The 17,168-nt window shown below is 44.0% G+C and overlaps 1 protein-coding gene across 1 annotated transcript; it reads right to left on the bottom strand.

Moving 5' to 3' along the window:
* Nucleotides 1-2,833: 2,833 nt before the first annotated feature.
* On the bottom strand, nt 2,834-16,820 carry LOC135903810 (uncharacterized). The gene is made up of 4 exons (XM_065434228.2): nt 16,539-16,820; nt 13,292-13,585; nt 4,188-4,344; nt 2,834-3,185 (listed from the first exon to the last, which is right to left on the bottom strand). The coding sequence occupies exons 1-4, from the start codon at nt 16,818-16,820 to the stop codon at nt 3,007-3,009; spliced, it is 912 nt and encodes a 303-aa protein (XP_065290300.2). The 3' UTR covers nt 2,834-3,006.
* Between the last annotated feature and the right edge of the window lie 348 nt (nt 16,821-17,168).

Raw genomic sequence — 17,168 nt, 5'->3', positions numbered from 1 at the left:
TACTCTCCACCAGCTATTGAGGAACCAGAAATGTTACATGAACATATAGCAGCACTAAAATTTGGAAGTTTGCTTCTTAAATTTTGGGGGCGTATTTCTACTTGAAATCCTGCAACTAAATATAATCAGATCTAACCTGCATGAAATAAAAGTACTATTTTACGAAAAACGTTCCGTATTTTGCTCCATGCACTACAGAAATTTGATATTGAACAGGCTTTTCATGTTTCCATAACCATGAAGAGATGTAATATGGGGCACATATGTTGCTAATGAAATTCTCTTTACAGCGGAACCTGACACTCCAGCATAGACAGCGCTCTGCGCTTGTTCTGTGTGCCTGTGTGTAGCGTTCCTTCACACAACGCGCAACGTCGGCGAAAATTTACCAACTGACTTGACAAGATGTTCTGATGATGGATCTGTCTTTACAGATTCTACGCCGCCGCAGCAAGGCTTATAGCAGAAAATATACTGACCAGAGACTGCAGGCGTTATCGAGCGACTGAGAGGTGATACACGAACGCATCGAAATTCAGCGAAGTTAAAGAGCTGCCGAAACATCACCTCGAGGGAAGCACTAGAGAAGCTGATGTATCATGTGAGCCCAGACTTCTACCAACTGTAGCAGGGCTAGCTGGCACTCCATTATTGAAACAGGAGGGGAAGGACAGGCAGCAATGTTTTCTGGAACACGTTGGTGCGGTCGTGCAGTTGTGCGCTGTGCTCAGTGTACGGAAACATAAGCTAAACAACAGTCTACTATGAGAAATATTTTGCTCTAATAAGTGTCGCTTAGACCTGCTGCAGCAGTTTTGCTGCGCGTGGCTCATGCTGCACAAAAATGAGATCAATCTGGATCTCAAAAAAACAGCGTGAGAGAAAACCCGCTGCCAAAGGAAAGTTCCAGAAGCTTGAAAATTAAGAAAAAATATTCGCACTGATATTTCCGTTTTGTAATACCGATAGCTCCTAGGGCGATCTCCTGATTAGCATATACGCGTAGAAAATATTTCGGCCTTTTTCAAAATTTGCATAAACATTGTGCAACCTATTCTTTGTACATACAGTGATTGCTCCCCCACTTGCACCCTCCTCTTCAAAGATTATTACATACCTACCATACATGTATCCTGGTATGCTTGAATCTTCTTGAGCTTAGATTGGAAAAGTTGTGCAAGTATTAATGTTGATCGGCACTCTTCAGTGGTTTTATTATTATGGCAAAAGTGGTTGGGGCGTCCTTTCGACAGTCACCAATAATCTTAATAAGCTTAGAAAGCATGCTGTGGCAGAAATGAGTGTTCTAGAAAGGTTCAAATGCTTCGGCCTCCTTATTGTGTCGACAGCGATATTCTCATGACGGATGACCTCCAGTCACTGATGAAACTAGTAACATAGCTGTAACACCTGTCCTACGCTTCAAACAAGTTCCATGAAACTGGGCCTATAGGCCGTGTTACAGAAAGTGAGTTGACCTACATTCAGACGTACTAGAGGAAGGTTTTGAAAATTATTCGGAACATAATTGTTCTGATAAGGTGGCCCTGATGCATTGAACACAGGCGACTTCTGTTGGTTTTAGGAAATATTTCTCTATGTCCTGAAGCTACGCGTTCAATAATACATTTGTGCATCACTCTTTCCTTGCCGCATCTCTACTGACGATCAACCGCCGACTGACGCATGCGTCTCCGGCATTTACTGTTTTTTAACCAAAAAAAAAAAACTTAGCGCTGTTCTTATTGTGTTGAAACTGTGCCATTTATTTTTCAAATGACAATAGAACAATCTAAGTGCGCTACAGATTATAAGAAGCATCTGCGATTTGCTCGAGAGACATTTCGCATTGATACCTTTTTCGCAATGTCACAGAAAAGAATGAAACGTTAGTGGTGTTACATGTTGTATTGCGAAACAACCCACATATGAAGAAAGACAAGACATCTGCAATATAATTTGCGGTGTATTTGTCAGCGCATTAGTAGAAGGAGAACTATGCAGAAAATTGATTAGATATAGCATCTTGTTTGGACTAGCGAGTATACCCGGTGTATGGAATAAAAAAGGAAGTTTTTGGTACTGGTATGCGAAAAATGTGGATATGCTGCTCTTCATACTCTTTTTACTTTCCGCAAATAAGTGTTGCGACAAAAATTAATTTTGGTAGAGTTGAGTAGTCCAAATCAAACAAACATGGCATCTGTAGCAATTTTCTGACTATGAGAAATTGTAGGAAGCTCTTACGTATGTATGATGGTAGTACCGAACGCGCCCATTTGTACTCACTAATGAGGTATTCAGCTCTACAGTATTGTATTGTGTATTGAATGTCTTGCCATGCGATAGGTTGCTAATAAAAACAGTGAATAAGCCGCATTTTTCTGCCTGCTTATCCCCGTTTACCTGGGGGGCATATCAGCTGACCTTGCCGTGCCATACCTGCGACAATTGCTGTGAATCCCGTCGACACGTCACACACGCGGTGCCTTTCGCCATCTCCCATCAGCGTGGCAGTCGCGCAACACTTCGTTCCGTTTACAACGGGCCGCACGAGAAATATCGTCCTTGCCAGTGAATATATATTGCGAAGTTCAACCACTAGAGATTAGCCTAACTTTGGCTTTATGAATCATCGTAATTGGCGGTGGCTTTCTTTTTCTTCTTCTTGTTGTTGCAATAACAACATATGGTCGGTAGATAATAGGCAACCTATTGAAGTCGTATCATAGATTCAGGGTAACTACCCCTTCCCCAGGCAAACTATTTATTTTTCCGCCAATACTTCGGAATGTGCATTTACACACCTGCATGTAGCAACTTTGTAGCCACCTCCAATGTTCCCAGTAACCGTCTTCGATTGAAGCGGTATAAAAAATAACATCGCTGCACCAACTGGCCTGAGCTTCTAAACTTGTGAAGTTAATTTGAACTCTCGGTCTTGCTAGCAGCGGTGGAGGTTGCGGACGCCAAACAGAAGGATTTGGCAGGTCCAACTGGCTGTTCTTAACTTGACAACACTGGTTTGCGGGCATGAATGACGCATCTAAGTTGTTGCGTTATGCCCGTAGTCGAGAAGTTCACGCAGCCGTTTTGGAGAGCCAAGTTTCTGACAAACTCTTCCACTTCAGCCTGGTCTTCCTTTTTCATGTGCCGATATATCGGTATATGGGCACACAGAGTACCTGCAGACAGATAAAGTTTCTTGTTTTATTTCCCTAGGTGCATAAACGAGGAGTAATGCAGTTTCTCTAGGATTGCAGGAACTAGCTAAAAGGCGTCATGTTAACTAACCAATATACTCACTGGAAGCATAGCGCGGAAAGGACGATCGAGAAAGGCGAGACAGGACAAGCGCTTGTCCTGTCTAGTCTATGTCGATCGTCCTTTCCACGCTATGCTTCGAGTGTAACTATGTATTGCCAACCAGCACAAGCCCATACTCTACTCAATATACTCATTATTTTGTTACGAGAAAACGCATTCGAAAAGCGTCTCATTTGCAGCCACAGCAGCCACTGTAATGAAGAAAGAATGCCAGAAAGGGGTGGTCGGTTGTGTTCCAAAACAAATAATGCAACAAGAGACCTCACTACAATAAGAACCTGTCATTATGTAGTGAAACACAAACAAAAAGGAAACACTCAGTTTGGAGAGAGAGAGAGAGAGAGAGAAGGGAAGAAGGAAAGGCAGGAAGGTTAACAAGACTCAGTCCAGTTTGCTACCCTACACGTGGGGAGGAGAATGGAGATTGAAAGAGAGAGAGAAAACTTAGGTGTAGGATGTCTATAGTCGGGCACTTGTCTGTTGCCTTCAGGTAGTGAAAAAGCGCTCGAACTGCTTTCTGGGCTAATGAACTGTGAGTCCAGGTTCCCAAGATCTTCGATTCCGTAAATGGCCTGTCATCCAGTCTATTCAAGGCACACTGGCGAATCTCGCGTCGATTATCGAAGCGAGAACAGTGGCACAGAAGATGACTGATGGTCTCTTCACACTTGCACTTAGCGCATTTTGGTGAATCCGCCATTCCAATACGATAAACCCAGTCAGTTTGGAGAAAGACAGACAACACAGGGCCTGCTGGGACTAACAACGTTGGCTTGCCGAAAAGTGTGCCCTGTATGTGTTCTGTCTCATCCACTGATTTCATGCTCGGAAGTATTTCGAGGGAGGCCTGTGATACGTACGCACTTCTAGGTCAATTTCGGGACTCCTGACCTGCAGAGGCACAACTTCACACGACAGGGCCACCAGGCTTGTTGATGCGACTAGTCCTTCGAGCTTTGATACCATGGTGTCAACGTCGTAAAGCTCCCAGGACTCCGGGAGAGCAGATTTGAGAACCTGTCATTGAAAGCAAAATTTGGTATAACATTTATAATCACATGAATGGTTAATTTTTATTAAGGTTCGGCATGTGGCATGATGCTTATATGTATACAGTATAAGGATTGTGTAGCGCACAATTTCAAAGGGAGCGTTTCGTTGTGTATGATATCGTCTACGCAGTGATTCTTGCTGGTTATGGCACTGTTGCGAAGCCTGCACGTGGAAGAATGCAGAAGAGTTTTGGTTATAACGCTGAACAAGTCTACATTCAGCAGCTGGCATCCTGTCCTGTCAGCAGAAGAAAGTAGTTAGGACTGGTTGCGTCTAGTAGAGTGTTAGGCCGATTCGAGATATAGCCGACAGCCGGCATAAGGGCCACCATGGCCCGCACCCTCCTGAGTACTTCGCCTTACTAAGGTGACAAGGAAAGGAGCGCAGTCACCGTGGAATAAGACTGCGTGTGCCTTGATCCAGGTGAGGTTTTAAGGGTGCAAAGCAGGATTAAGCAGGAAGCGGGATAAAGGAAGGACCAAGACTGAGTGGGACGTGTGCCTGGTGATCCGAAGCAACGTGGTGAGCTTGTGCAGCGTGTTTCTGAAACCACTGTAAATTGACCTTTATTTCCTTCTGATTGCCAGTGCGAAGCTCAATATAAGCCACCTAAATATTGGTTGATAACGTAGCTGTCATTTTTACTACGGCTACAAACTTGAACTCGTTCAACATACAACAAAATATATTAGAGAGTCGTCCGTGCAAGTTTGCTGACTTATACGTAAATCGGTGTCTGTGAACTTGCATGGAAGACTATTCCTCGTCCATCGTGTAAGTGCATCGGCGATGATATATCACCAAAAATACGACTGGGGACAAATCATGACGACAGGTTATTACACCTAAACTCTGTAACATATTGTCCTATGGCATTTTTTAGCTTCCTTAAACCCAATGCACTAAGGCATCAGAAAATTAGTTTACGACGGCGTCTTCTTGGGCATTATAATGTTTGCGGTGGCCACTTCTTCTGCGGCCCATAAGGAATATCCTAGAAAGGAACGTATGCCATATTTTAGAACGTGTTCTCCCTTCAAACAAATAATGGGAATGGCATAGCCACACATAATTCCTTTTATTTTTTGTGTGAAAGATATAGAAGTTAGGTGCTCTCGTAGTACCCTTGATTTCACTAGAGTGTAGGTATGTTTCTTCCAGGGGTTCATTGTCATAAAAATTACCGAAGGACGAGAAGCACGATGTCTTGCCTATTCGGTAACTACCGCAGTGCGCCACTAGATGGAGTCAACGAAAAGTTCCAAGTGAGCATCCATCTGTGAATATAGGATGAAGTCCACAAAAAAGATGCTATCGGGTTTTAGTTGTTGTCGAAATAATAAAAGAGTTGTTCCTTTTCATCCTTAACATGGAAGTAAAGTTGTACTTCGGGTGTATAACGTAGCGTTTTCCCCATATACTTCCGTTTGTCTAGCAGTTCAAGAAGGATAGAAAGGCGTTACTTCGTGACCTACTAAGTATGAGTATCCCACACGCGTGTTTTCAAGACCCTCAAGGGCACAGAGTAATTAGAAAAATAGTTTGTCGATTGTTTGGGTCCCTCAGAGAAGGAAATGATGAACGTATCACTCTAAAAACAAAAGAGGGTATCGCAGGAGTGAAGCGGCAGATTTACTCTTCAAAGCGTTATTTTACTCTCTCAAAATGTCGAATGGAGTGAAATGCATTGTTCACTCTATCACCAAAGAGAGAGTGAAATGTGCTTTTCACTCTCCCCTTCAGAGAGAGAGAGAGAGAGTAGAATGCCCGTTCTACTCTTGCGTCAATAGAGAACAAAACGTAGCGCAATCTTCTGCTTCAACTGTAGGAGGCTGGCCCCGAACATGGCGATGTATCAGTCACGCAGGCTGAGCAGAGACCACGCCGTTTTGCTTCTAAGAGAACCGGCAGCCACAGTTCAAAGGAACACGTAGCGAGTGCTCTACTTTTTCCCTCGGAGTTGCTCCACCGCGCATGCGCTCAACATCGCGGAACAACACCGCAGCGGAGAAGGGTGATCAGTCCAGCGAGCGGCAACGAAAGCCATCCACGGGAGATCGTGTGTCAGCCATGTCGCGTCGCCGCGAAAACACGACAGTCGTTCGTCATTCGTTGGATATAACAACAAATCCCCCACGGTAAGTGAATTCTAACCTAGGTGCACATTCTGCGTATATGGCATGCTATCGCCAGGAAGTCGTCGCGGCGCATACCCGACGCGATTGACAACGGACTAGGCATCGCGCGCTGTCTCTCAATATCAATTGAAAAAGCCAGTTGTCACGATAACTGCATGTGATACTATCACTTTCCGCTATCCGTAAGAGCTTTGAAAATCGCAAACGCTGCCAGAACCATAGCATGTTCAATAAGACGCGAGGCGAGAGGACGAATAAAATGGCTTGTTCACCAGCTTATGATTCCGAGCCTATGCGCACTGTGCTTAGCGTGCGTTTTGTGTGTTTGAATTTGTTCAGTTGGGCAGTCTACTCTGTACGGAATGCTGTTGAAATAAGGAGTGACATAATAGAAGGTGTCATTTTGCTGGTGGCATACTTTCGTTGTAAAGAAGCCGCGCACTTCGTGGTGTCTCGACCATGGGTAATCTGCGACCACTGAAGTTACGTGCAGCACCAGTGATAGTTGGCAACTTTGTCACCGGCATTCAGCTGCATGCTGTAAGAGGTCAGTTAGGCGCGTTATCTTGAACTTACTGAAAACGAATGAGGAATCCACGTTTTATGCTGAATAACGTGTAAACCCCCACACTCTAAAAACCGTTGCACCGTTTGGGGTGTATATTTGCCACACAACAATAATCGTCATCTGTCTTGTCCGCATTTCCCTTCTTTAACGCGGCGAGCCCGGTACTTTGCAATAACGAACGGCATGCGCCTTATCAGCATGACATAGCATTCAGGACAGGAAAGTAATGACCACAGCGTTTTCAAGAAAGGAATAGCGGGCAAGACAGATGACGATTATTGCTGTGTGGCAAATATACACCCCAAACGGTGCAACTTTTCTTACACTCTTAAAACGGTTGCACCCTTTGAGGTGTATATCTGTCCCACAACAATAATCGTCTGCCTAGCTTGGGTTTCCTTTCTTGAAAACTCGGCGCTCGCTACTTTCCGGTTGAGAATTCTGCGTCACATTGATAACGCGTATGCCGTTCGTGACTGGGAAGTACCGGGCTCGCAGCGTTAAAGAAAGGAAACGCGGGCAAGACACATGACGATTAACGTTGTGGGACAAGATATATATATGAGCTCCAAAAGTTGTAAATTTTTCTAAGAGTGTAGAGTGGGGGCATGTAAGCGATCTTGCTCGCGAGAGCTACAAGCGATGCGATGGACATGGCTGTCACGTTCGATCGTCGCCTACAAGTCGTACTCCGTCCGAGTGACGATTTCGAGCGACGCCTCCCCGGTGTTGCTGGTATGAGGGCTGCAAACACGCGTCGAAACTAGCGTGACGCGTGCTTTAGTAATTTCAGATGATGTATTTTACTGTAAAAAGTAGCATAAAATATTGCCGAAGGTCTTGCAGTAGGTTTTTATCCTTGCACGCGTAAAAATTCAATCGTTTGCTCGTTTCGCGCGACAATCGCTAGTATTTTAGCGATGTACAATCGCCCAATTTTTTAACCTGAACGCGCGAGCATCGACCGGCCAGTCGATAAGCGCCGTATAACGGAGTACAGCGGCGAAGTGTGCGAGAATACGCCTGGCAGAGGGAAGCTGCATTGGACTGTGCATTGCGCGCACGCGCGTATTCTCGCACACTTCGCCGCTGTACTCCGTTATACGGCGCTTATCGACTGGCCGGTCGTTGCTCGCGCGTTCAGGTTAAAAAAATTGGGCGATTGTACATCTAGTTCCGGCTTCGCGTTATTGGCTGCACTCTAAATAAAGTTATACACCCCGAAGGGTGCAATCTGCCACAAAACGATAATCTTCATCTGCCTTGATGTGTTTCCTTTCTTGAAAACACCGCACCCGCTACTTTCCTGTCGGCAATGCTATGCCATGCTGACAACGCGCATGTCGTTGGGTTCTGGGAAGTACCGGGCTCGCAGCGTTAAAGAAAAGAAACGCATCAAGGCAGATAAGGATTATTGTTGTGTGGCAGTTATACCTCCAAAGGGTGCGAACTTTTTTTAGAGTGCACTCTTAAGCAAAATTACACCATTTTGCCACAACGACAATCGTCATCTGTCTTGTCCGCATTTCCTTTCTTTAACGAGGCGAGCCCGGTACTTTCCAGTAACGAACGGCATGCGTGTTATCAGCATGACATAGCATTCCCGACAGGAAAGTAGCGGGCACGGTGTTTTCAAGAAAGAAAACGTAAGCAAGGCTGATGACGATTATTGTCGTGTGGCAGAGATACACCCAAAGGATGTAACTTTGCCTAAGAGTGTGTAGTCGCTCATAGCACTTCCGGGAGACGAGCAGCGATTTCTAGACTTCTAGAACTGAGCGATCTGTTCAAGCGATGGCCCGTCATGTAGCTCGAAGCCGTCGCTCGTCTCCGTCGCGCACTAAATCGCTCTCATGGTGTTTAGCTCTAAGGCTGAATTGTTTTTGCTCATGTATTGAAATGGAAATTTCATGTATTGAAATTATATGTCTGATTTTATGTCTCCTGTTCCCGTTTTCGAGCACCGTGCGAATCTGACAGGGTGCTTATATCTACGAACTCGCTGAATTGTCAAGCAGCGAATTATGCATCGGCATCGAATATAACGGCTGCTGTGTGTAATTACAATTGCAGGGGCGCTTTGCATAGGCTTATTGTTTTGTACATACCTGTGCATTTGCTAATATGAGTTGGCGTTTCATAGTTATGTCATATGAACAGCTAAATCACCTTTCCGCTGGGGCTTACAAGCGTAATGTGTGCGTCTGATACTGCATGGCAGATTAAAATGTGTTTATCACTTTAATATTTTTAGTAGAGAAATAAAGTGTCAAAATAAAACGTTGCTTTAATTCTGTGTTGCCAGTCGCCTGTCGTACACAAAAAAAAAGAGTTAGTCTAATAAACTAATAACTGCGGTCTAACTGCAATTTTTACATGTCTTCACGAATGTAAAATGCTAGATTTCATACTGCACCAGCAGTCGAGTCGGTCAAAACGAACTCCATTGCGCACCTCATAAATGAAAGTAAGTTTATGTCTTTTAGTAAGCTTAGATGCAGGCCACAGTGAACTTTCTTGTTAATATTGAAATGTGGGTAAGCTGGACATAACAAGCCTTGTTGCCCTTTATTATAGGCACGTCCAGTCATATCCATTGAACTGGAGGACCATATTTTCATCCCTACTGAGCATAATGTTTGCAGATATGATTTTCAAATTAGGGCCTGAGCAGTGGCACAACCAGAGATGGTGCGGGGGGGCACACTGGGCACGTGCTTATGATGTGTCACAAGTGGTGTTTGCGACACATCAGACTAATGACAGACCTATGACATCTGTCAATAAACCAATATTATATTGATTAGTAGGAGTATTTTAACATTGGTGCTGAACGAGGATGAACAGTCCGTTATTTCTTTTTTGTTTAAATCTAAGAGTTGAAGTTAGTTTAGCAGTTGAGTGTTGCAGTCATTTACATACTTCGCATGCATTTCAGTGGGAAGACTAGGAGGTAAGACTTTCGTTTAGTGCCATGACCTTGACTGTCTTGACGTTTATTTACACCATGTACTCGTGTTGACTTTTGCACACGATATTTTTCAGGAACCCGCTTTATATAACGCAAGAAGGCAGCTGCAAGGACACAAGGATGTCAAAGAGCCAGCCCAGCGTGACTTCACGTAGTGCAGAGGAGCTCACGGCAAAGAATCAAAATACATTGCCATGCAACTTGGAAAAGAAAAGTAGAATGTGGGTATATTGGGTGTACAATTTGTCTAAATGTCAACAAAATGAAAATACAGTATGTTACGCCAAGATGAAAATCCTCACGTGCTCTAGGCAGTCATCTTTACATATTATATTTATCTAATGTCTCTGATGGGAAAGTCAAAATCAAGTATGCTCTCTGGCGACACAGTAGTAAGTGCCATTGAAAAGTTAGAAATTAGTTTTTAAAAAAAGCTGATTAGTTGTGAGAAGTGACTGCTTTTTGTTTTGCCTCTCAACAGCTATATCCACGTGATAAAATATAGTGATATATAGTGGTAAATATAAGTAAATTATACATACTTGCAATGAGCACGATACCTGTGTTCACTGTGAAAAGGAACAGCTCATGCATGGCTAGGTGCTTACATATATTTAACAGCTTTAGTAACTTACATTTCACAGCATGTGAATGCAAAGGTGCAAATGGAAACTAATGTGATTCTGTATTGTAAATGCTGACATGAAGCAGGCAGATTTTCATGTCTTCCTTCTTATCAATTTTTTACACTTAATTTTAGAATTATGGCTTCCTTTTAGGTTCCAGAAAGGGGAAGCGTTGGAGGAAGATAATCCATTGTTTAAGAAGTCATTATCATTTACGTGCCTGCTCATAAAACCAGTTCATTAGAACTGCTTGTTCCTCCCAAAGCGAAAGCAAGGAGGAATTAAGGCCTTTAACTATGCACACCGTGGTGCACACCTTACGTCTTAGAAGCCAGAGAGTCACTTGGAATTGAAAAGTATTTTAAACATATTAAATTGTGGTTTCTTCAATCTACTTGCCAACGAAGTATGCTAGTAGAGGTAGGGATGCGTTTAATGCAAAGAACTGAGAGCATCTGAGTAGAACACCTGTTCATCAATTGGCGGATGTGAACATATAGTATTAAGCAGAAGCCGCTTAGTTTCATGGCTTCTGTAGACAGTTCTTCTGGTCTTACGATAGAGTGCACAGTGAGGTGATGTATTAATCTTCCTAGACACATACGTAGTTGTTTTGAGACGCCGATTCTGTAACTGCGATAATTTTTCTTACTTTAGCGCGTCTTAACTACTTCAGTAGAAAAAAAGCTTTGGTTTCAGGTAGTTGGTTCATTGTGCAAGTATATTCATAGTCGCATGCGAAATTCACGTGCGTGGAAGGGATATTTGAAACAGGATGGTGCCATTCTCAGTTTGTATTGCTTCTTTGTTTGTCTTTTTCGTGCACTTCCCTGCCTGTACTTATGCTTATGTCACCTTTGATGCATCATATTCGTCACATCTGATTTTTGGTTCACATCTGAAGCCATGCTATACTTCAGTTAGATTGCATATTCAGCGAGTCGCAATAATTAATCGTGTAATTATGCAAGCTGTTCCTCAGAAGTATAGCATTCTTACCGTAATGGGAATGAAAAGCTACCATATATGACAAGAAATTTGATGCGCAAGATGTTAATGCCAATTCTCCTTGCAGTTTTATATTCATTTGCTACACACTAGATAATATTGTAAATTTAATTTTATTCATTTGTGAGAAATCGTAACGGTTTAATTCCAACAGCACCGGGAAACTACTTTCGTGAGGAGGCCAACCAAATCGGAAATATAATACGCCGCTGTAACGGTTTGAGACCGGGCAGGATATTGCTGCAGAACCACGACAAGAGGCACTTAGAAACAATGGGGTGCAGCCCATACTTGAATAACTTTATGCAAAATATAAACAAAGCATGCTAGACCTGCAGCCTTACATGAGAATATACAACACATTTCTAAATGCACTGTACTCTCAGTCAGGAACATCCATATGCTGTACAAGAAGTTATCAAATGAGCTGCAGTCTTAAAATATGGCACACAAAAAATGCTTTTTGCACAATTTATCTACATTACCAGCCACATGCATAGCAGCTCATCTGGTAACTTATGCGATGTGAGTGCACGCGTTTTGTGCCAGAAATGCGCTTGTTGGCCAGTAATGTGGCCTACATTTCTCTTCGATCACAGTGTCAATACTTTGAGTTTGCACATGTTTGTTCTATGTTCAACTTTCAATTGTATACTTTATTTTCGAAAAGAAGGAGCCAATTGAAATTAAAGTGTATTTATACACTGTAATACTGATGAAACTTTAGAGAATATATTACGTTTTATTACAAGATCTGTTCTAAATTTCATGGGCATCATTGTAATTTGATTTTATGTGTTTGTCAGTAGGTTCCCAAATTATTATTTGGTTTGTCTTGTGCCTGGTCAATATAATTTTGACCTTCCAATAGAGAAAATGTTTCATGTGAATAACTCAGCGACTACAGATTACATCCCATTGACCAAGCATAAGTGCAGAAGCAGCTTATGATGGAATAAAATATTCCCCACGTGTAAGTATTGCGAGTCCCTTCAAACGTGACCATGGATGTACATCGTCCATTCACACTATTGGGAAGAGTACTAGCACTCTGTTCTGAAGGGGTACAAGCACTCTGTCTGGGGGAATACAAACACTCGGCTTGGAGAAGCAGAAGTACTTGTTTTGCAGGAGTAGAAGCACTCGGACTGGAGGAGTACTATTACCCCTGTCGGGAGAGTATTAGCACTCTATGGAAGAGTACTAGCACTCCCTGTGGGGAGAGTATTCGCACTCTACGGAAGAGTACTAGCACTCTCTTGTGCTGGGGTAACAAAACTCTGTCAGGAGGAGTTGCCCTACTCTCTCTCAAAGAGCGTAGATCTACTCTCGAAGAGAGAGTGAAATATGGGAAAAGCAGATACTCCCTCAAAGAGAATGCCCGAGACTTTCTTTGTTTTTAGAGTGTTGGTGAAGCACGACTGTATACTAACAACGTGAAAGATACTAATGCGGGCCAGCTGCATGCCAAGGTTACCGGGCATGCTGCGACACCTGCCATCGCCACCAGCACGACCACCAAAGTTTGCCCCACCCGCCAATTCAGCTATCGCTTTACCATGTTATCTCTACCGCACTAGCCTCTAGGCGCGTCACTCACGTGTTCGTGTCTTTTCCACTTGCCGGACCCAATCATGGCACGTAACACCTGCTGCAGTGCGACGCGCGGGTTGAACACCACCAAGCAGTCTCCCCCGGGGGCCGTGAGATGCTCCAGGTTCCGGAGGGCGGCCGCCTTGTCGCGGATCCAATGCAGCGTCAGGAAGCAGCATACGCGCTCGAAGAGACCTTCGCGCTCGGCAAACGCGGACACGGCTTTGTCGTTTGCGATGTCGAGAAGGCGGTACGCTATCTTCGGATGTGCATGGTTTCTTGCGGCGTGATCCAGCATGGCCTGCGAGAAGGCAAGAGTTGGCAAAGATTATGAGCTGTGTTGAATTGATCTATCGATCAACTAATTGAGTGACCTAATTATTGATGAAAATATACCATACAAATTGTATGCTTTACACAACTACTGCGGATGTCTATCGATCAATGAATCAAGTCATTGATTATTCAGGTATGCGCCACTCAGAAGGTCGATCATTTAACTGATCAGCCTTGGTCGATTATTTCAATTAATTTTTCGATATTTTGAAAAGTCAAATATTATTTGAGTCAATCAATCAATTATTTCATTTATAAAATAATCACACGGCAGTCGTACGTATTATAAACGCATTGAGGATCCGGATCGCCAATGTACGAGGCTGCAGTATATCGATCCACGTGCGTCATGAGTGATAAGCTTAACGCGTAGGTGGAAAGAAAGCTGCTCGGAATAACAGCCAGTAACGCTGGTCAGAAGTCAAGATATAGTAGTTCTTACTCAATGAGCATATTTTGTCAAGCGATTCTTAAGTGGCAACGTCAGCACGTTTTCAAATGCGTACGTTGGGAAAAAAATCACAACATACTGCATTTACTGCTTATAAGAAGTTCCACAAATAGAAATAGCCTTACGGAGTTTTCAGGCATCTTGCAGTGCGAATATAGCCCCAGCACTCGGAAGGACAAACTTTGGAGACTGCCTATAGTCCTGATAACGTCCATTCTTCGGCGGCATTGCTAACGCGATAGAGTTAAGGGACCGATGTCGCTGAAGATCCGGCGTCGGCGTCGGCGGAGTTGCCCGTGCGCGAAAAAAGTTCACCGACGACTACAATACTCTCTAAAGCGAAATTTCAGATCAGCCCTATACATGTTTTCATTTCTCGATATATTGAGGCAAAGAATTTGAGAGAGACGTGTAGAAGAGTTGGCGATCGTCGAAAATCGGATCTGCAGGGTCAATCGCGTCATCTCTTATACGTGACTCGTCGAAGGATCCAGTGTAATCGCTGGTGCCACTTGGCTTGAATAAAGTAGTACACAATTCGCATCGCGCATACAATAAGATTACAAAACAGTCGCCAACCACGACAATCGAAACAAGTGCGAACGAGATCAAACAAAGCTAAACAAACAAGCACGAGCGAGAGCTGGTGGAAGCAGATAGTACCAAACGAGCGGTCCGGCTGAGGCCAGATACGAGTACGCATCGAGTGGTCTGGCGGGTTTCCCGCGCGTACGTCACTGAAGTGGCCGCTCGCATTGGTCTTCGCCATTCGCGACTCGCGTCTTTCATCTCCCATTCGCGACTCGCGACTTACCCATCGTTTCCTGCGTTCGTTCGCTCAATTATGCCGCCGACACTGCTGGCGCTAACGCCCCCCGCACGAACGGGCGCGTAAGATATATTTATTGTCGCGAAGCACTTTGAGCAGTAAGTGTTCGCGACTAGAACGTTGGAGCAGCGAGAGGTAGTGTAGCCGACCGAGCACCGAAACAAGGTTGTTCTTTCTCGTCGTCGTTGTCTCTCTCCTAGCCACAGCCCCACTGCTCACTATCTTACAGTACAATATATATATATATAATATGACACGCCTTGCAGTACGACATGCGGTATATGGGGGGTTATATTGCCACACCATTCTATCACTAAGGTTGCTCACACCTTGTCTTACATTCTTGAGAAATGAGCAGAACGAGAACAAGGTACAAACAGGAAAAACGTTTCGACAAGTGGACTTGTCTTTTTCAAAGCGACATACGCTTTCCTCGCACATTCTATACAGGTAGGGTTCTTCTAAAGAGGAGAGCAAGTAAGGAGGGTGGGCGAGCAACTACCGAAGGTGTGTAAGCGGCGAGGGCGTAGAGTTGAAACGAAAACTGTGCTCTTCAACGTTCGTAGAGGAAATTGCTGAAGTTAAAGTTCGAAATTTATTTGTCCTGCCTGCTTACACGAACTGGAGCAGAGGCCAAAGGCTACGTGGTCTGACAAAAGGCCTCTACTCCTATTACAGTTCGGCAAACAGGCCGATATACATGAAAAATCATGTATCTCTAATCATTTTGAACCAATATATCTATCACAGCAGAAAAAGAAGAGCGTAAAGAAAGAGAAAAAAATATACCAGAAGAAATATCGCCCAAGTCTTACACATTCACACAATTATGTTAACAAAGACGTGTACATCAGGCTAAGAAAAAAAATACATTTGTATTACACACAGTTATTTCTCCGAATTTTGAGAAGGACAGCCCGCAAACAAATGGCATGAAACAAAACACCGAGAGCGCATGTCTTCTCAGACGTAAGTATTAAACGTGCGAAACAATAGCAAAAACCTGAACATTATGCATTTTTCTTGGCGTGGCTGTGGACACCCTCGGAGTTCGGCCCACGCAAGAGGCCGCATTTCTACCAAAAAGCTTCCCTTCAGGCCAGCGTTTGCCGGTCAACATTATACGGTTACATATGTGGCGCGAAGCGTGACAAGCATTCAGGGATCTTTGAATGTTACCGGCCTCCCCTCTTAAAGGCAAAAGATAAGCGTCCTCCAAGCTATTTTTTTTCTTCTTTTTTTAATCATAATATTTTCCGGCGATTGGGACGTATCTTGCCCCCAAAGAATACTCCCCATCTATCATGCGTTCCGTTCCTTCATTTGACGCTGCCCGCCCGGCATTTCGAGCTCACGAACGGCATGCGTGTTATCAGCGTGGCTTTGAACTCTTGGCAATAAAGAAGCGAGCGCACGCAGAGTTTCAAGAAATTGAACGCTAGCAAGAAACATGACGATAATTCTTTGGAGATAAGCTGCACACCAAAGTGTGTTAAATTATTTTAGAGTGCACGTTCCATTCAGCCAAAAAGAGTAATAATTTAAAATACAACACGGCCGCATGCAGTATCACCAACTAGTCAAGCGTAATACCTTGCCCGCGGCGATTAACTTGCAAGCGACAGCTGTACTCTTTACCTGTGAGATATCGACCGCCACCAGTCTTTGCAAGGACGAAGGAGCGTGTGGGAGCAAATAGTTCTTGGTGAACTTTCCGGGACCACAGCCGACGTCCAACCACTGGCGATCCGCACGCTGGGCACCGTTCTCGACCGCAAAGAAAGAATCCTCGTATCGCTCCAGAAGCACTTTCATGGCCTCGCGGTTGTGGTGCATGACAGAGTCGTAGCAGCCTGACACGTCATCGGCGTCGAACACCATCTCCGCGGACTGCCGCTTGTCTTCCGCAGGCCCCGACATTTTGACCGATCGTTCTGCGTAAGTGCCACGTTGGCAGCTTGTACATTTTTTCATGTGACACAGTGTTAGAACGAGCATGGAAGTCCGTCGAATCAGCTGAACTTGACAAAAACATAACAAAGCAGACATATACACACATCACTGAAAAAAGATGAAATGAGTGCCTGAGTTACTGCAATAACCATTCTCTGCAGTTTATAAATCTGCATAACATACGAGATTGCTTTCCCTTTCATTTCTTCTTTCCTTGTTCTGTACAGTTTAGGGCTTACCAACCATCTCAACAGAATAATTTAAGCGCACTGGTGACACTACACCAAAGCGGACCAGCTGTTGCTCTTTCTGCTG

Source organism: Dermacentor albipictus, chromosome 4 (assembly GCF_038994185.2).
Source record: "Dermacentor albipictus isolate Rhodes 1998 colony chromosome 4, USDA_Dalb.pri_finalv2, whole genome shotgun sequence".
Lineage (NCBI taxonomy): Eukaryota > Metazoa > Arthropoda > Arachnida > Ixodida > Ixodidae > Dermacentor > Dermacentor albipictus.
This window is presented reverse-complemented; position numbering and strand designations above follow the sequence as displayed.

What these genes read in the sequence shown, in the direction of transcription:
- LOC135903810 (XM_065434228.2), bottom strand. Translation starts at nt 16,820, where the DNA reads ATGTCGGGGCCTGCGGAAGACAAGCGGCAGTCCGCGGAGATGGTGTTC. An exon ending in AGTGGAAAAGACACGAACAC is followed by an intron (nt 4,345 to 13,291) that starts GTGAGTGACGCG and finishes TTTCAATGACAG; the next exon opens with GTTCTCAAATCTGCTCTCCC. An exon ending in CGAAATTGACCTAGAAGTGC is followed by an intron (nt 3,186 to 4,187) that starts GTACGTATCACA and finishes ATCTGTCTGCAG; the next exon opens with GTACTCTGTGTGCCCATATA.